The 21,970-nt window shown below is 32.5% G+C and overlaps 1 protein-coding gene across 1 annotated transcript in view; it reads right to left on the bottom strand.

Annotated features, from left to right (window-relative positions):
• The window catches only part of 5PtaseI (inositol polyphosphate-5-phosphatase A), a 31,329-nt gene that overhangs the window by 8,086 nt on the left and 1,273 nt on the right, over positions 1–21,970 (bottom strand). The window contains exons 2-9 of the mRNA XM_090115456.1: positions 18,588–18,818; positions 5,263–5,430; positions 4,754–4,879; positions 3,991–4,119; positions 3,425–3,586; positions 1,972–2,096; positions 1,297–1,386; positions 673–769 (exon numbers count right to left, since the gene is read on the bottom strand). Of these exons, the coding sequence (XP_089971582.1) occupies positions 673–769; positions 1,297–1,386; positions 1,972–2,096; positions 3,425–3,586; positions 3,991–4,119; positions 4,754–4,879; positions 5,263–5,430; positions 18,588–18,818 (1,128 nt within the window). The remainder of the gene's footprint in view (positions 1–672; positions 770–1,296; positions 1,387–1,971; positions 2,097–3,424; positions 3,587–3,990; positions 4,120–4,753; positions 4,880–5,262; positions 5,431–18,587; positions 18,819–21,970) is intronic.

Raw genomic sequence — 21,970 nt, 5'->3', positions numbered from 1 at the left:
AAGATTGTCGCCCTACTCCATGACGTAAACTTGAAATTTTACTCTCAACGCACCTAAAGAAGTTTCACTTCAAAAGAATGCAAACAATTGTAAAATAATAGTTGGCTCGTAAACTCGGAAAATTTGAATTACCATCGTTTCATATCGCATTATTATTTTCGAAGTGAATATTCTTTATGCGCGTATCGGTATCTTTGACTTTTGCCAAAGCAGTGTCACTTATGACACACTTTTTTTTACTTTTTGAAGTGAAACTTCTTTGGTTGGAAAAAAAATTAGTGTAACATTTTTCCGTTACGCGCCACCTTTCTCTTATCCCTACCACGCGTGATTCGACGTATTTCTGTAGTTGAATATAGTAAATTATTTTTTGATAAATAAGGTCATAAAGAAGTTTCACTACTTACGTGTGCACATTAGTACACTCACACATTTTTTTTTTTGTTTATACCAATCATACACTGTCACATACATAAACGATTTTTTTGAAGTGAAACTTCTTTATCGGGGTTGGACAAAAATTTAGTGTAACATTTTTGCGTTACGCCGTACGCGTGATATTTTTGCGTTACGCCGTACGCGTGACATTTTTAAGGTCATAAAGAAGTTTCACTTCTTACATGTGTACTCTAGTACACGCATACATTTTTTATTTGATTTGATTTAAATTACCTGATTATGCCTTGCAGGTGACGCAGATCTAGCCGGACTACTGTCTGACGAAGACAATCTTCCACTGCCACTATCGGTCGAATCGGTTACCGATTTCCTGAAAAATAAATATATTTTTTGAAGTGAAAACTTCTTTAGCGGCGTTGGGTATAAAATCTTAAACTCGCGGCAGGACACGTGGCCTGATCGAAAAAGCGTAAGACGGACTGTTTTTTTTTAGCCCTTATATTCCATGCGTAAGACGGATACCATTCCAAAATATCAAACATGCTGAACGTTAATAATCAAGTTTTCACTTCTGCCGGCACTCCCGGAGTGCAAACCGTCTTTTTTTTTAACTGTTTTTATTTGTTTCAAATAATATATCAAGATAACACGAATGTGAAAAGATTTTTGTGTCCCTTAGACACATGAAACTGAAAGAATAGAATAAATTCGATCGCTCTGGCGGGTCACGAGTGGCTGAGTTGGTCACGAGTGGCTGAGTTGGCCCGGAATGGCGCGAAAGGATGCGGGTTCGAGTCCCACCTCGTGATCGAATTTTTTCTATTCTTTATAAATTTATATTTATGAAGAATTTGAATGCCATAAAACCGAAAATATCATATATATAATTTAACTAACCTGGAGTTATGGACTCTATTTTCTGAACGATCTTGCACCAATAATCTCGCAGATTGAGATAAAAGAATTCGATCACACCACGCTGGACATCTGAAATTTTAATAAAAATATAATTATTTTTTTACATACATGAATGAATGAATAAAGTGACTGGTTCTAAAATTAAGGTATAGTTTTTAAACTGAGAAAAATACATACCATAAAAAACTTTCAAATTGCTTTGTTTTGTTTATGGCATTTTTAAATATATGTTTTATACTTAAATACAAAGTTCGAAAAATGGCACATGAGATTAATTTAATTATGAATTTCCCTGTACTACAGTTTTATTAAACTTTTACAAACATATAGTTTATAATATTTTGCGCTATGTATTAACAATAAAACACGCAAATCAAGTTAATTATTACTTACAGTTAGGCTACTAAATAAGATTCAAATCTATATTACAAAGATTATTTTTAAGCTATTGCATAGCTTCTATCGCGGGCCTTGAGCGCGGGGACCGAATCCAGAAAATGCGTAACGAAAAACCTCACGCTCCCCACTCCGACGGGCGCGGAGGTGTGGCTTGAAGGCATAGCATGCAATAGCTTTACCGCGGCAGTCCCCGAGTGCCACACGTCTTTTTTTTATTAGTATTTTTTTGTTTTTTTTTTTCGAATATACCCTCACCTAGTCTTCATATAATGTGTGGGTAGATGCACATCTTCTTCGAATGGGTATGAAGGTGGGAATTTGACTGGAAATTCGTATAAATGCGGTCTTAGGGCTTCTAACTCACGGTCATATTTCAGTAACTGTGAAAGAGATATTTTATTTAATTATTAAATATCCATAACATAACGATGTTATTTAAACTATGCTATAAATATAAACTACTTTTATCCTGCCTTTTTCCTTTTTCTATCGGAATTCTTAGCTAAAAATTATCGACTATACTCACCAATGATAAGTAAAAGGTGTAGATAGAGATTACTCAAGCAATTAAGCAGGTATGTGGCTAATTATAGTCTGTCCACTATAAGAAATGCCTTTTGACAGCTCGACGGGTGATACTAGAAGTGAAGTGATGTATTCCTATCGATTATTATAATCTATCGAACCATCATTGAATAATTCTGTGTAGACATCACTAAGTGGGCGGGGCCTGTCCATGAAGTACAATATTATTTGTATGACATTTTAACCTAAACAATATAATCCTTCATAGGCGTGAAGCTGTCAAAATGCAAATAATATAATGGACAGAGTATAGATGCCTTTTTACCTAATATAACATTATTGACTATTCTATTTCTATCGTATCCATCAATATATTTTTATTGTACATAATTTTGAGACATGACAATGACGTAGCTAAAAAAATATACTATACAATATTTTATTTTAAAACTAGCGACTCGCCCCGGCTTCGCACGGGTGCCATAGCGGCCGGCCGGTACCGCCGCAAACGGTACGTCCCGCAATTTTTAAATCTGTAATATCTTCGAAAATATTCACTTAAATCATACGGTGTAAAGGGCCATATAGATCTATATTAAATGAACAATGTATTCAAGGTATTTAATTGGTTAAGGATTAATGCTGTATTGGTTAAAATCGCTTCGAAAATTAGCCATTATTTGTCGTAAAAAGTGAATGACAAAAAAAAGTTATTGTGGGTTATCCATAAGAGATAGACATATACCATCAAGGACTTTTCTGTAGACCTTTTCAATGTGTACAATACTTAGTACATTATTTTGATAAAACTCGTAGGGTTCCGCCTGCGTTTGCAATGTAAGCGGAAAAAATGGAATTATTTACGACATCACATTAGAAACCTCAAAAATAACAGTACTTCTCCACTATTTAATGGATGTTATTATACATATAAACCTTCCTCTTGAATCACTCTGTCTATTAAAAAAACCGCATCAAAATCCGTTGCGTAGTTTCAAAGATTTAAGCATACAAAGGGACATAGGGACAGAGAAAGCGACTTTGTTTTATACTATGTAGTGATACCTAACCTACCAAGTCAGGGAATTACCTGACTTTCATATTGCTTAACATTTCTATAACTTTAAAAACATTTTAATGAATTTTGATCTGAATTTTAAATTATTTTTCCAACTACCCTCACCCAAGACTCCCTAAATATCTTCTGATGGTCTACATGCGCGAATTCCTTCTTGCCAATCGTGAGTATGGTTCTATCGTCGTTTTTAGATCTATATTGTAGTTTGGAAGAATCCACGTTGGCGCCATTTTGTACGCGACTAGCTTGAAGATCTTCTGTTACTTTCTGTGGAAAAAATATTATTTTTACAGTTGATTTTTTACGTGAATGTATTATTATTGCTGATTTGAATAAAATTAATAGTAATGGAATGCCAAAGAATATGCCCAAGATCGGCAAATTGCTTGTTTAGTTAAAAAAAATATCCACGAATTTTTACGAATGTATAAAAATATTATATCAATTGATTTCGATGTTATTTCCATTATGTAGTAGTATTTACTATGCATTAATTATGCAAATTAAAGGGATATTCAAATTTAAGGCAATTTAAAGCCTCTCAGCCACACGTTATCAAAGTCAAGGCGTCGCCCCGGCATGGCGAAAAACGCGAGTTCGAATCCCGGCTCAAGATTGAATTTTTTATCTATTTTAAAATTTTATAAGGAAGGTTATTTAAAAAAAATTACCTTAACAACAGCCCCAGTATCGGTGCGAAAGTTAAAATCTCCAAAAATGAAATACGGCGCAGCGTTAACATCCGAGTGCAGGTGACGTAACGTGTGACGTAATGCGCGACGACGACTGCGGCAATATACCTTTGAGGGGTAAAAAAAGATTTTTTTGTTGAAAAAAAATTGGTTGTTTGTAAAGTCGGTTTACTGACGATAGTTGAACGTGACAACGTCCGATTGTGCTTCTTTGTCGCTCGTTCCGCGCTCTCGCTTGCACTTCAAGCCTTACATGGAACGCCTCAGAGCGAGGTAACGCCGTATGAGTCATGTTTTTTCGTGCGTGCAACCGGCTCTATCGAATTATAAGACGTTGTCACGTCAAAATGTTATTTTTTGTTGAAAAAATGTTATTTTATGTAGATTTAATTCAGTTTTTTGTTATTTAAGTAGGTTATGTATCATGTACATAGTATCAAATCATTATTTTTGAGTTTTATAGTGATGATAACAGAAAGGGAAGCTATAAACATCTCGCTACGACCAATAGAAGCGGAGAAACAACGAAAAATATTGCAAAAATAGGAAAAAAATATTTTTTACAGCAGGTGCATGGGTTCAAAGATTTAAAGAACAAAAGCTAGACTGTATCCAATAGGAAATGCTTCACTATTCATAAAAAAATACATAAGCAAAAATATATGTATATTTTTTTTCAGAAGTTAGTTAATAAAATATAACTAAATTATACCATTAGTTTTTTTTTTATAAATATACTCACAGACGGAAAAGGCTCCAAAGCCAACAGATTAGATGCATCATGAAACAGATGTATGTTCACAAACTCCACAGCCGTTCCGCGGATCGACCAGCGCGTGCGCATGAAACCTTTGCGCGACCATTTGCACTGGAAAATGTTTTTTTTTTTTTGTGTGAAAAAAGTGTAAAAATACTACTACACTGAATAAAAATAAAAAAATGTAGGTAAGTTTTTTTTGTTACTTATTTAATGAGTGCTTTTTGTTTAAACATTACCTATAGAATATTTAATCAGGTTTTTTGGTCTGTTATTGAATAGGAAAATAAATATGAATAAATAGATTAAAAAATCTTGTATTGAAAAACAAACTGTATCACATAAACGTACCATATTACATTATTAACAAGATTTATATGTCTTACACTTAACGGTATTAATTATTATTGCATAATGTTGTTTTTAAAATAAACCACTTAATCAAATATAAATAAAAAAAAACTTCACTTCTAAGTTCTAACCCCAAAATTTACCTCAGGGAAGAAATGCTGCGGGAACTTAACCTTCTCCTTAGTAGTGACCTTTTCTATATTACCGCTGTTAACCTCTCTACCAGAGGCTTCTACATAATTCCTCTTTTCGAAGTCCCACACCTTGAGATCCGTGAGCGAGGTATGGGCGAAGTACATGTTGCCTAGTGCCTGGAAAATATATCAAAATATTTCTTTATTCAAAGAGATAAACAGGTGAAATTAAGCCTATAGCCTTCCTCGATAAATGGGGTATCTAATACCGAAAGAATTTTTCAAATCGGAGTAGTTCCTGAGATTAGCGCGTTCAAACAAACAAACAAACTCTTCAGCTTTAGAGTATTAGTATAGATAAAGCTGAAGAGTTTGTTTTCTGTTTCTCTTAACTCTTTCGGTGTTAGATAGCCCATTTATCGAGTAAGACTATAGGCTATATATCATTGCGCTAAGACCAACAGAAGCAGTTTTATTGTGGTTTTATTACTTGAGTAACGGTGCATTTACATCAAACGAGCGAATGGTCATTCTAACCCCACTGTGTGTTCTTTAAGTGTAAACAGGCGTAGAACATTCTTTCGTTGTTCTTAGTGCGTTCGAAAAGATTATATATGCAATGTTCTAATACTGAACAACACTGAATACGAGTTGTCGTTTACACTAAAAGATAACGAAAGAATGCTCTTGTTCTAGCTCTATATTCGTTTGATGTAAATGCACTGTTACATTATTAACTCGATTGACACCTGTGACGTCACAAAATTAATTCATAGCTGTCGCATAGCACAATGATATTGAATTAAAATGTGTTTACAATTGTAAACAGAAAATGTTTATACAAATGACTAAGCTATTTGTAATAACATAAACACAGATAATTTACAAATAAGCCAATTGTTGCATTAGAGGTATGCAAATTAACAAACACAAAATTCTTAAAATAATTTCGTAACTACAGTAAATATATAAATTTTTTATAAAGCATTTGAATGCCATAAAACCAAAAATATAAATTCAATTTAGTAAATATCTCAAGTTTACTCGAGTTAATTCTTTAGACATGATAAGAGACTGTGCCAAATTTTAATAACATATCTTACAAATAAGTGAAGGAATTTTTCACTTACAAGAATTCCCATACCTATCATAAAAAAAGAATACTTATTTTTACGATAGTTTTTTTTTATGCTATAGGATAGCAAACGAGCAGACGCGTCGCCTGGTGTTAAGCGATACACGCCGCCCATAAGTATCCACTCCACTGGGAAGAGGATTTGTTGCTATCCTCAAAAAGGAAAGAGAGGGATTTCAAGGGAATAAATTTAATTTTTTTTTTTAAGTCCGTAAATATACACTTTGTGCTTTGCATTGTTACAACATGTTCGAATTACATTGTAATAAAGAAATGATATTGCAAACATTTGTAATGGTATTGTAAAACATCATTATTTATCGATTCCATTTTTAGTTTTTTCTTAAGAGGGTTTAGGCGGTCAGCGAAAATTCAGCTATTCGCGCCTTAGGTAAGGGGTGAAGGAGTCTGCGTTTAGTATGGAATCAACGTGCTCGAAACTAAAAATCCTAAGCGCCATTCACATTTTTTCAAAAATGAATGAAAAACAATTTAGTATTTTCTAAATCTAAAACAGTCACGAAATCGAGAATGTAAATACCTATGTATTTGTGATTTTATACGAATTATTATCGTAAAATACGGTTGTAATGAGCATTTATATGATATTTTAGAGGTAACTTCAGGATTTTTTTTATCGACCAAAATTTTTCCAATCTTGTTTTGGAAACAGTCATCCCATCACACATACGTTCTGTAATACATGTTAGAAATTTCAGTGCGAAAAAACTTCAATATTTTCAATTATAGCTCATAGTCCATTTTGCCGTTTTCACCTACTAAGGGCCCTTAACTCAAACTTCTGGAATCTCATAAACGTTTGTAAAGAAACCTTAAACATACAGTAATTAGATTTACTAAAGCCGTAATGCATATTTTTTATGTTTTTTTAATCCGTTTTTAGCCTTAATACTCGCTTATGCAATCAGTAGCATTTAAAACATCATAGTTTGTTTATTTTCCAAAGCAGAATAATTGCAATCCAGTCTACAAATCAAGTCTACTTATAAATAAATAACAATTACCTATTTAACTAACTGGATGAGTACGCTAACATGCATCCCAGAGTTATCCTATCCTATCTACTACTATAATATTATAAATGCGAAAGTAACTCTGTCTGTCTGTCTGTCTCAATCACGCCTTAACCACTGAACCAATTTGCATGAAATTTGGTATAGAGATATTTTGATACTCGAAAAAGGACATGGGATATGTTTTATCCCGGAAATCCCACGGGAATGGGAACTATGCGGGTTTTTCTTTGACTGCGCGGGCGATGCCGCGGGTGGAAAGCTAGTTATATCTAAATGGGAAAGTTTTTGAGAATGTGTGTGTGTTTGTTTCTCTTTCACGAAAATACTACAGAATCGATTACAATGAAATTTAGCACACATATAGAGGGTAACTTGGATTAACACATAGGATAGGTTATATCCCGGAAATCCCACGGGAAAGGGAACTATGCGGGTTTTCCTTTGAAAACGCGGGCGAACCCGAAATCTAGTTAATCTATAATTGTTATCTTTTTAATTTATTCTTATAGGAATTAAATCATTCAATTATTTGTGTTTAGAAAAATATTAATTAAAACTGACATTCCAAGCGTACAATAAAGTTGTACTTCACCATAAATGTTAACTCAATTACATAGATATGAATATTTTATAAGGGCTACACAAACATACGATACGTTACAAGTAATTTTTATATTTTCTTTGTTTATTTACTTAACTCAATTTATGCTTACGAGGATTAAAAATAAATATATAATGCTCGTATAAAATGTCCACATATACAAACTCTACTATTATGCAACGAGAGTCCTATTAAAATTGATTCAGCCGTTCAAAATACTACATACGAATGGCAAAACAAACTGAAAGGATAGGAATAGCACAGAAGCAATGACTCAAACTAGTTCATAGGGTAGTCCTATTTTTTACGAGGCTGACACAAAAGGTAAGCGTAGCGTAAAGAGCTTGATCAAAACAATATTAATGAATAACATCTATACTAATATTATTAAGCTGAAGAGCTTGTATAATATGTATGGCTTATCAAAACACTCATGTCAGAAGCTCAGAAGTGCCAGCCAAGATTCAAAGATACCAAAATCGTCGCCTTTCTCTAAATTTTACTCTCAACGCGCAAAGCTTCACTTCAAAAAGTGCATGCATTAAAAGCTTTCTTAGTGTTTTTGTTTGTTCATCACTACATATGTGTAGTATAAAACAAATTCGCTTTCTCTGTCCCTATGTCCCTGGGTTTGCTTAAATCTTTGAAACTACGCAACGGATTTTGATGCATTTTTTAAATAGATAGAGTGATTCAAGAGGAAGGTTTTAGTATATAATTTATTAGGTTTTAGATAATGCGGGCGAAGCCGCGGGCGGTAACTAGTACATACTTATTAAATAACTTCACATCGAAAACCTGTTTAAAAGCGCCTTAACTAGTATCTGTTTATGGCACTCATATTTAATTTACACTTCACAACGTTATAAAAACGCAATTATTATCACACGATTAATAATTAACTTGTAGTACTAATTAATAATGTTTTTTATTCCTTACCTTATTATTTACGTTTTATTTATAAGAGAAAATGAATTAAACTTACTTTAACACAAAACAATTTAAACACAGTCTAACTTTAAACCAGGGATCTGTCACTTTAAAAGTTGTCTATGTGAAATACGACAAAACCAGATTAAAGAGAACCCGCGCTTAAAGTTAAACCCTGTCTAAAGTTGTTTGTGGTAAGACAGAATGTTTTATTAAACGAACATTTTATTTATTTTATTTCAGTACTAATTATTAAATTAAAAATGACGCTTCCTACACTTGATACTTTAATATCACAAACCTTTTCCATAAAGTCTCAGCTTTATTTATATGCCACTTTATTATTTTCAATATTAATTTTTGTTAACCAAAAATGTATGTTTAACTCCGTAAATATAATGCATAATTTAACAATTCCTCCTCACAACATAAAACATTAACGTATTAAATCCACTAATAACTCAAAATCATTAAAATAAGGAAAAGCAATTCTCAAAATACCCGCATTCTCTGACGTCACAGTACTCATAAGGCTTCACGGATATATTCCTACGTAGGTATGACGTCACAAATTATGTTCGCAATACAGGTGTTAATTGCATTGTTAACCGACTGCGTAAAGGAGGGTACCGTTTTCTTTTCTAACGGGTTTAAAAAAATAATGGGGCAGACGTGAATAGCATGGAAATGTGTTCAGTCTTTCTTGGAAAATATTGCGATATATAGTTAGTAATTTGTGCAAACATAATATGTACCTACATACAAATTACATTAGATAATAATTTAATTAAACTGATAAGTAATAGTAAATAGACTATTAATTGACATAGATTTCAGACGCGGATAGGTAATGTTTTATGTGATAATTTAGGTTACCTACTTTCATTATTAGAAATTCATAAGAGCTAAGTATTAGATAATAGATCAATTAGCATTCTTAGGCTCTATCTATCACTTTCTTTTTTCATCAAACATATTGCTCTGGCGGGGTCACGACTCACGGGTGGCCGAGAGGTCAAGGCATGACGAAAGTTGCGGGTTCGTATCCCGTCTCGTCTCCCGTCTGCATTATAAGTATAACTTTAAAAAATCTATACTTATAATGCATTTTAATAACTAAATATCAAATTCAACTTTCATTTTCCCATCGGAGTAAAAACACTGTAAACTGATTAAGTAACACATACAGCAGATTCCATTTAGGTACCTTTTTTCCATTTACCTTTTACATTTAGATCTTCAAAACACAAGCAGATAATTACAATATACCGTTTTATGACGTCACACTTACTTATATAGTATCGTAATACCTATGTAGTATGTACAAGTACATCTATAAAGGGAATCTGACGTCACATGAAGCATGCTAATTGCATTGAGGTCACTGCCTCATTCCAGCTCAAATACGGTAAAAAGGAAAAAGTTACTGATAATCGTATGTGTACAGTACAGTTAAATTATATAGGTAAAAGATTAAATTTCATGCATGTTTGTATTAGTTAAACTTGAAAAACACGTGGCAGATTTGGAAAATTATTTCTCCAATGCAAAGCTTGATATTGCTCACTAACACTATATTACTTATTTATTTAAGTTTTTATGGATTTCCGTTCGTAGATATTTTATAGTATTGCTTCTACGTATCGATAAAATACACGTATCTTTATGTCGAGTCGATAAAACATGGATTTTCCCGCGTAAATTACAATATTTTTATGCCTATTGGCTGTAATATTACCGATTATAGCTTGAGCTTTTTATAAATAGCTTTTTTTTCGAACCAGTGTAGTACGGTCAACTAAACAAACTCAGCTTTAGTTATTACTAGCCAATCGAACCGACTCCGCCCACCTTCACCCGAGATAAAAATAAAATATACACATAAGGCCTATTCAAACGGGAGTTATCCGCTACCGCCGCCGTTATTTAGCTTTCTGGTGAAATACTTTCGATCCCAAATCGGTTCAAAAGTTTCCGAAGAAACAACCATCAAATTTTCGTATTCATATTAGTAGACTATAGACTAGACATGCGCAAAACAGTACGTCAAATAGTAATGCAACATCACGCATCTCTTCCACGGAAGTGATATTACTCCGTAACATCACACATTACCCGATCGATTTTTAATGAAATGATGACCGAGTAATGTTTAAGGTGATATACGTGAAGTATTACAGATCATATTGAAAAATAGCAATAATAACTGCAATACTTATTAGTTATTACATATCGTAAAATTACAATTTAAGTAAATATTTAAAAAATGTAGTTGATTTTCCTTCATACTTTGCCATGTACTTTATGTTGTTTGTTAATAATTGTAATGAACGCAAGCAAATGTACAACAAAATAAAAAAAAGTGAGTGATGCGAGTGATGTTTGTAACTGATGCGTACAGCGTAATGCGTGATGTTGCATTACGTGTCAAAGTGATATTACTTTTGTACTATTACACGCATTACCTACCCATGTCTACTATAGACTATAGTATCTAGACTAATTAGTATGAATGAATGAATGAATGAATGAATACTCTTTATTGTACATACACAGAAATACAGTTTGTTACATGGTTGAGATAACTTATGACTAAATTAAAGTAAAATATTATCGTTTATAAGGTATGATGCAATAAAAAATAGTTTGGAAAATCCAAAAGTGCACGCCTCATAATTTTTTTTTAATAATTATTTATTAATTATTATTTTTGTTTATTTAATAACAATTAAACCACATCGAATCAGACCCTGAAAAATGAAAGGGTTCTATTGCTGAGCATACTCAAGCGTAAGAGAAAAAAAAGACTCGATTAGTAAAGTATTTCGGTCGCTATCGTGTTAACAAGAAAATCCTCCGCACATACAGACACACGGACGTCCAAGACAGAACTTTTTTAAACTGTTTTTTAACTAGTTTAAATAACAAAAATGACATCAAAAATATCATGAATGTTAAAAATAGTGTTTTTTCTTAATATGTGTGTGTATGTATTATCTTACAAGTGCAATGTATGATACATAAAGACATTTTAAGTTTGAAAAATCAGATGTTTTGCGCGAAGTGACAGTAGTACCCACCTCAACGCTTCGCTTATGAGGCGTGCAATTATTAAGTATTGCCTAAGGATCCCTAAAACGTATTGCATTGTACATTGTTACAGATGCATGCACCATGCCATAACTTACTACATATATATACGTATTGGAATTCTGCTATTTTGACGTCATTAGTACTATATTAGCATTTAAAGGTGTGGAAATATCTTTTTAATGAGAGCATTGCAATATGATATAGCTTATGGATGCTTACGGATTTAATAAACCTATTAAGTATATGGTGAAGCCAAGTTTATATGTTTGATTGTATTTGTAAAGCTTTTTACAGTGATTATAAACATAATTAAATACTGTGCTCAAATTACACCTTGCTACCCTCTCTATTCAAATGTATTTTGAAATGGCGGGACGCAATTGTTGTCATCTCAAGATCCAATCTCACAGTGTCACAGGGGGAAATAAAACATAGGTAGGTATATTATGTATAAACACTAGATTTCCTAATACGCTCGTAAATACTCTAAATTTTGTAAAATACTCGTTTTGTTGTGAATTATAGTTTTTTGAAGTGAACTTCTTTAGTCGCGTTGAGATTAAAATTTCAAAATCGCGTCATGCAATACCGTCACGTCATGGAGTGAGGCGACGATTTTGGTATCTTTGAATCTTGCCAAAGAAGTTTCGCTTCTGACACGAGTGCTCGGCACACACGATCTTTTTTATTATGGAATTATTATATTCGGTACGAAACAAATTGTTCACGAACTCCCATAAAAACTAAAAAGTCCTACATAATATTTTATTACCAAGTTAACAAGCATATATATAATATTATCGTGAAAAGATAAAATATCGTTCTAATTTATTCTTATTTACTTTAACTGGCAAATAATAGTTAAGTTCCAAAAAATGGGCCTTGGCCAAATAATTAAGAGTGCGTATAAAGCCAGATAATTCTACGATTAAGCCCCGCACATTACGCGCCATGCCGCGCGCCCTCACAATACCCTCATACACCCGGCTCATCCAACGTACGTAAAGTTCATCGCACGCTAAATTATACACAATATTCTTCGCTCGTTCAACGCGTATTTTCGGTAGTTAGTAGGTATGTTGTCTAAAATAATTGTATAAAACAGTGAAGTTGAAATCATCACAAATTATGTAATATGTCTTTTTATTATTATTTGTTTATAATTATTAATGATAATCGATACATATTATAAAACAGTAAAAAAACTGTCTGTATGTAATATATAAAAAAAAACAATATTAGGGAAACAGTATAGAGCACGAATCCGTAAAAAAAGTCTGTCGAAATAGCGAGTATAGATACTATTTTTAAATAAACATACGCAGTCGACGACACACATTCCTCCAGAACTTTATTTTGATTAATTTGGTTATAGTCCATTGAATGAGTCCCTCCAAGGGGGGTCTAGAGTGCATGAGTTAGTAACGTAAGATGTTTCTTCGGAAACATGTCAAGAGTCCCTAGGTAATAAACATACTAAAACCCCGGGCCACTAGGAGGAGCCCCGGAGTGGGGGGAGGGGGGAAATGGGTCCATTTTTTCATTTTTCGCTTAAATCTCAAAAACGGTACATGTTAGAGAAAAACTTTCAAGGAAAAATTGAAAGGCCATAAAATTATCTACAAGTTGTACCTGAATCATTTTTTCCTATATCCTACCGTTTCTTAGTTATACGCAGTAAAACATGATTTTGGCTCAAACAATTTCCACATCAATCGATCAAAAAATATTTCTTTCTTCCAAAAAACTCAAAAGTGCAACTTGTGACCGGTACTGATAGATTGCTCTTAATTAGGTCTATAATTGGTAAAATAAACACATTCCTCCATGGAAGCCTTTAGGAGGAATCGATTGTCAAAATATTATATTATGGTAGTTTGAGTTACTGAACTTGATCTTTTTATTTTTTTCTTCCAAAAAACTCAAAAGTGCAACTTGTGACCGGTACAGATAGATTGCTCATAATTAGGTCTATCATTGCTAAAAATACCAGATTCCACCACGGAGGCGTTTACGGGGAATTGAATTTTATCAGGGTAGTTACAATACATGAACTTTTTATTTTTTTTCTTCCAAAAAGCTCAAAAGTGCAACTTGTGACCGGTACAGATAGATTGCTCATAATTAGGTCTATCATTGATAAAAAATACCAGATTCCACCATGGAGGCGTTTACGGGGAATTGAATTTTATTAGGGTAGTTAGTTAAAAAGTTCATGTGTCGTAACTACCCTAATAAAATTCAATACCTCCTAAAGGCCTCCATGGTGGAATCTGGTTTTTTTATCAATGATAGACCTAATTATGAGCAATCTATCGGTACCGGTCACAAGTTGCACTTTTGAGTTTTTTTGGAAGAAAAAAAATAAAAAGTTCAAGTATCGTATCTACCCTAATAAAATTCAATTCCCCGTAAACGCCTCCATGGTGGAATCTAGTATTTTTATCAATGATAGACCTAATTATGAGCAATCTATCTGTACCGGTCACAAGTTGCACTTTTGAGTTTTTTGGAAGAAAAAAATAAAAAAGATCAAGTTCAGTAACTCAAACTACCATAATATAATATTTTGACAATCGATTCCTCCTAAAGGCTTCCATGGAGGAATGTGTTTATTTTACCAATTATAGACCTAATTAAGAGCAATCTATCAGTACCGGTCACAAGTTGCACTTTTGAGTTTTTTGGAAGAAAGAAATATTTTTTGATCGATTGATGTGGAAATTGTTTGAGCCAAAATCATGTTTTACTGCGTATAACTAAGAAACGGTAGGATATAGGAAAAAATGATTCAGGTACAACTTGTAGATAATTTTATGGCCTTTCAACTTTTCCTTGAAAGTTTTTCTCTAACATGTACCGTTTTTGAGATTTAAGCGAAAAATGAAAAAAATGGACCCATTTTCCCCCTCCCCCCACTCCGGGGCTCCTCCTAGTGGCCCGGGGTTTTAGTATGTTTATTACCTAGGGACTCTTGACATGTTTCCGAAGAAACATCTTACGTTACTAACTCACGCACTCTAGAACTTTTTATTCAATGGACTATTAGATTGTACGACATTTTTCGACTCAGCAATTATTCTAAAAATAAAATCATTCTTATAAATGTGTAGCTGGGCTCTTATGGGTCTATATCAGATGTTCCAGATCTTTGATTTTTTTTAATCAACAGAAAATTTCCATCAGACGCAACAATTTTTGTTGACGTCACTCCTATAAATGTTAGAGTGTGATCTCAGGGTCCCTCATCATACATTCTAGATCTTCGAATTTGTATATTTATATTGCCCAGATAATACCTACACAACAAAATAACTTTCATTCAAAGCCGTCCAATAGTTCCGGAGATTGGCGTGTACAAACAAACAGACACATAGAGTTTTTTTAGGATTTACGGGAACAAACCTATCCAATGTCCTTTCTCAGGTCTCAAGCTATCTCTGTATCAAAGTTAGAGCTTAGAGAGCCAGACATACATACAGACAAACAGACAAAAATTCTATAATTTGGCTCCTATATCGATTGAAAATCACGCCCCAAGTAGGTATTCGTAAAAATATTCAATGTACAGTTTTTACTTTCGTACAATTTTTTTTTATACCTATGTGATTGTAATATTATTATCTAATACAGATTGTAAATATATATAATGTGTAGTTACTATTCACAACTTGTATTGGTTATTTACTGGAGCAAACATAGGAATCTACCTATAGTAATACTATAATATATATATATATATATAATATTATAAAACATTCCCGATTTTCCCGAAACGAATTTACAGAATTTACACAAATAATAATATCCAAACTCGCCTGGATAAACTTTCTCAAATGAATCTATAGTTTAGGTGGTCTGTTGCGGTTCTGCATCAGGTGTTTCAGTTTTCAAAATAAATTATTATTTTATATTTCCCGGATAATATAATAGTACCTACACAACAAAATAACTTTCATTCAAATCCGTCCAGTAGTTCCGGAGATTAGCGTGTACAAACAAACAGACAAACACAGACAGTTTTTTTTTATTTACGGGATAAAACTCATCCTATGACCTTTCTCAGGTCTCAAGCTATATCTGCACCAAAATTAGAGCCCAGACATACATACAGACAGACGTACAAAAATTCTAAAAACTATATTTATGTATAGATATGTACTACATATTACTATGTAATACAGATTATGAATATATTATATATATACATATACATATTATGTATATTATAAAAAAATACCTATTCAATGTAAGTACAGTTTTGACTTTCGTACGAATTTGTTATACCTATGTATAGATGTTATGTATGATTATCTAATACAGATTGTAAATATAATATATATGTACTATTCACAACCGGTTTACATATTATTGATATTATTATTTACTGGAGCGAACATAGGATCTGCCTATAGTAATAATAATAATATAAATCTTTCTTGACTTGATTGATTGCACCGCGACTGTAAGAATTAGGTACCACTATGAATTTTATTTACCTATCTATAGTTGCTGCTGCTATCGCGTCAATATTCAGCCCGCGGAAATTATTTTACAGAAACTAAACTTTCTCAAATAGGTAAATCAAGACTTATCTTTTTATATTATAATTATTATTTATTAATATTATAACAATACTATTATAACTTACCTTCGACATTTAGTTATCTTTTCAATTTGAATCTTTTTTAGTTCTCGTTTCTCATTTTGTTGTTTACAAATCAATATTCGGCGTAATTATAAAACACGGCGCAGCAATTTTAGCGTGGTCTACTCGTCTCAACGGAGCGATAGCGTCTGATGTATGAAATAGAATTATGTTTTTAGCTCCCGGAACGTGCGATGGAAGATGATTTCTTGCGTAATTAAAAATATAGTAAGCGCCAAAAGTGTTTTATCGTGATTAAACCAAAACTAAAAGTAATTACACAAAATGCTCTGACAAATATATTGCAAATGTTTTAATATAATTGTTTATGAAAAAAAAATCTTAATAAGTATTACCATGTCCAGTAAAAAACGTAAAAGTGTGAAATTTAGAGGTAACTTCGTGAATTTTTTCTATCGAGTCAATTTCAATATTTTATGTTTTTGATCTGACAATATAATCGAAAATATCATCAAGTTTTACATATATTTTATTTTTTATATTTGGTCTTGAATATTACACGTATCAACTAAAAGTTGATTGGTGATTTGACTTTATACGCGCCCTTAAGTTCAAAGGGCCAAATGAAAAATGACATGAATTTTTAAGTTACATACACGTTACTGAAGTCAACTATTTATTATGTTTTAGTAAGGCTTTAGTCATTCCAACTCAAACATTTATTTATTCAACTAGACTTCCTTTGAGTTGTCATAATACATAGGTATTTAAAATATACCCCCGGCATATTTTAAATATAATAATTTCGGAAGGAATTTTCTACAGAGAATAGCCGGCAGGAAAATCTGTAGTTGCTCTTTTAAATCCTTAAAATCGTATCATTTTAATAATAGTTTACCTTTTCATTTGAGGTAACTTATAACTATACCAACTACATCAATTTTAAATGCGAAAGTGTGTTTGAGTTTTTGTTTGTCATGATTTTGTGTCTGAAGATATTATATTAGACTAGAGAGTGAGATAGTCTACTTTTTATCGCGGTGAAATACATATACCTATATCGTTGCTATGGATCTTCCTTTGAATACGCGGACGAAGCCGCGGGCCGTAAGCTAGTACATATCGCAATATTTTATTCATTTTGTTAATAATTACCATAAATTCTCCAATGACTCATACACAAGACTTATCAATAGAAATAGGAAGCGATTATGAATTAGTGAAATACCGACATTCCTTGCATGAATGAAATCGTGGCAAAGGCTTGCGAAGTGATGTCATCGTTAATTGGCTGTGAAATTGTTTCTTACTTTGATGTTATACTAGATCTATTTATTATTACAGTGACAATATATTACAAATTAATACAATATAACCAACTAGCTATGCTCCGCGGTTACACCCGCATTGCTCAGCTCCTTTTGGTCTTAGTGTGATGATATATAGCCTATAGACTTCCTCGGTAAATGGGCTATCTAACACCGAAAGAATTATTCAAATCGGGCCAGTAGTTCCTGAGATTAGCGGGTTTAAAGAAACAAAGAAACTCTTCAGCTTTATAATATTAGTAGTACATATAGATATGTTCTGTTTAGCTTATCCGTCAGTTAAACTGACAAATAAAGTAAGAAAATAAAGGTCAAAACTGTCAATTATATAGGCTTTTATGGACATCTTCAGTGAGTGGTAAAACGCGCCTATTCTTCATTATTTATAAGCTATTGAATTTGACCCCTTTTAGTACCTCCAAGAGCTTTTTATATCCATTACCCAGTCTTAAAATAATCTTCCGCCTATTACATACTGATATTCTGTTTTAGAATACGTTTATAAATCATGTGTATTTAATTTTAATAAGAACTATCAACACAACAACATAATACAAAAAATGCGACAAAATGAATGCAGGTATACCAAAAAAATCCTTACCGTAAACTTCTCAGGCGAGCTGAAGTCTTCATCTAGATAGATCCGTATCTTATCGAACAGCCTGAGTTCTGGACAATCACAGAGCCTCTGAACAAAATCTTTGACATATTGCATTGATTTCTCGTACGCTTTGCCCCCAACCTCTTGTAAGTGCAGGGCTATGAATTTTGGGTCCATTCTTGATACAGCTTGCAGAAACTCTGACGTCCATATTGGTAGCATGACGGATGGCTGTAAGGAAACTTAGTTTAATAGACAATCGTTGCTATCCTTAACTATATTAGGCCTAGCTGGATTTCGCGTGGTATCTACCTACGTAGAAGGTATCTATCTATCTGTGTAATAAATTTTACACGAATCCGCTCAGCCAATTCTGTGTAAGAGTAACGTGAAGAGTAACAAACATCGAACATTCTTACAAACTTTTGCGTTTATAATATTAACAGGATTATAGATGCGAAAGTGTTTGATTGTTTATCTAACTCACGTAGTATCTGAGCAATTTTTTACTATGGTATGATTTTTGAAAAATTAACAATTCATGGAAATTCAATTTTATCCAAGGTTGAAATACACGAGTAGCCCTTATTTTATTTTAAATACTGTACTATAGGTGGTACATGAGTTCATGAGGCCCTGAAGTATATAAAATTCTAAATATAAACAGCGTCGTATCATATAATCGAGGTGAACGATATTTTATTAGATATTTCATCGCCCTTAGAAGTCGTAAATATCTTTTTGCGTACATAATATAGTTATGACTTATGAGGAAGCTTTTAATAATATGACATGTAGATTATTTTTAGTTCACTACGCAACTTCTTTAATAAATGAAGCTCTATGTTATTATTTCTATAAAATTTACAGACTATAAAAATAAGTTTGTCAGGATGGATGGTATGGATGTTTGTAACTCTTTCACGCAAAAACTGCGTATCTTATATTTTTGTTATTTGGTACAGAGATTATTTAATAGTGTTATAACCAGCTTCGAAGCTATGCTACTTTTTGCCCAGTACCGTTCCGTGCAGTTTTTTCTGAAATAATTTTACTACTATTTCTATAATATATTTTTTCGTAACAGATAAGGTAAGTACTATAACTACGAGGCAATACGAAGTTTCAGGGATTACCTACACGAAGCAATTAAAACATTTCATATTTCTCTTAATATTTCTACATAGAATATAGATGACTTTCATGATTTTTCACCTCAATACATAAAGATGTTAACATTAGAGAAACAAATAACAAATCATCAACTACGTCAATCGGTGTGACATGCGGCCTTGCTGTAATTACTGAAATACTAATATTATAAATAGTCTCAATGTGAAAGGATTCTAATGTTTGGCTCATACTATTTTCTTACAAATATATGAATTGTTAGCTGTCGCACGTAATTCCGTCTTTCTTAAAAGGAATATTTTTGCTACTCTGCTCCGCTCCTATTGATTGTAGATGATTAATATATTTATTATATAGCCATTCTAGACGATAAGATGAAAGCTATCACGTTTCAGGATATAAGAAATATACCTAGTCATTTAAAGGAAAGTTTAACACAACGCAAGTTTTATTTATACTTACCTACCTTATATTACAAACCTCCTACCTTAATTAAAGCCTACTACAGACCCATTATGATTTTAAACATGTTTTTATGAGTGTTTGATTTTACGCGAGTATTATACATTTAGAAATTAAAGACTTTTTAACGGATTTTAAACGCGATTTATTCATTATATTATTTTCCCGACGTTTCGAACAAGTCTCCCCGTGACCACGCTCGCTGTAAAGTGTTCGAAACGTCGGGAAAATAATATAATGAATAAATCGCGTTTAAAATACGTTAAAAAGTCTTTAATTTCTAAATGTTTTTATGATATAAAAATAACCCCCTGGCGCAGTGATTATGTTCTACGTCAATTACTCTCGTGGGTATGGGTTCTAATTTCCAATAATGGAAATATTGCGAAATCAAATATTTTTTATTCTAGCTATTCATTTATGTATAAAAATGATTAAAAGCATGCTTGCCTATTATCAAGTTTCTATAGAAATTCCATAAAATATTTAAATTTATTTATATTTATTCAAAAAAGCACTTGCAAATTAGCCTAATTGTTGGCAAGGTTTATTCGATCTAATAAGTAAAATGCTTATATTTTTTTTTGTTTTTCTGATAAACATCTTCAAAGGATTCAGCAGGAAACCACCAATTAAGTACATAAAATAAAAAATTCAAGTTAAAAAATAATAAAAAAAAAAAATAATATTCAGTAAACAATTTTTTGCCATAATATGACATTGAAATGGTTTATCAAGATTAAAATTACGTACTTATTATACAATATAGTTATAAATTGAATTTTTTCCTGTATAGTACATTTCATACAATTTTTTATCATGTTTTATTAGGGCGTATTCAGAAAGAAAGCTGGAAACTTATAAGCGCTTATCGGCGCTTGTCAGCGCTGGTAACCCGCGCAGGAAAATATATGAACCTACGCCGATAAGTGCCAACAAGTTCCGACAAGCTTCAACACACGCTTGTCAGCGCTGGGCGCTGCCATATAAAATTTGTATTGGTCTGCTTCAACCTGCTTCCTTTGTGTAGAACGAACCAGCGCTGACAAGCGCCGGTAAGCGCTTATAAGTTTCCAGCTTTCTTTCTGAATACGCCCTTAGTAACTAGCATTCCGCCCGCGGCTTCGTCCGCTTTATCTAAAACCTAATAAATTATATACTAATGATTGATTCATGCAGCTTAAGATTTATCCTTCTTAAGGTTCTGTAAGCAAAGGTTAGAAACTCTTCTTTATTTTTTATTATATTAAATATTTATTATTAAAATAAAGCATCCGCTGGCCGTCTGTCTGTCATCTAGCTGTTGTTTTCTCTGATGAAAAACAGAATTATAGCAATGTTTAACGGGGGGTCCGATTCAACTAATACATAAATTTTTGTGGTTTGTCAATGTGATTATTAATAATTAAATGAAGTGAATACAGACAAATAAGATTCTTCTATACTAACTAAGACGTTTCCTGGTCTCTGTCAGAAATTAAACCCAATTATGGGTGTTAATTATCTTGTGTTAATTATATGTATAAGTATTCATTTAAAATTATATATGTATGTTTATCAGCCATCTGGTTTCCATAACACAAGCGAAAGCTTAGTATGGGATCAGATCGATCCGTGTGTGAAAATTGTCCTGAAATATTTAATTTCATTTATTTCAATACTGAGCTTAACCACTGCACCAGAGGAAATGCGCTATTTGCCATTAGTTTTGGAACAATTACAGAATGCAATATAATCTTGCTTAGAAATATAATATTTTAATAAAATAATCACAACATCCTGTTCATGAT

The sequence above is a fragment of the Colias eurytheme genome, chromosome 23 (assembly GCF_061535395.1).
Source record: "Colias eurytheme isolate Ceu_HAF_F1 chromosome 23, ilColEury1 Martin Lab GWU primary, whole genome shotgun sequence".
Lineage (NCBI taxonomy): Eukaryota > Metazoa > Arthropoda > Insecta > Lepidoptera > Pieridae > Colias > Colias eurytheme.
This window is presented reverse-complemented; position numbering and strand designations above follow the sequence as displayed.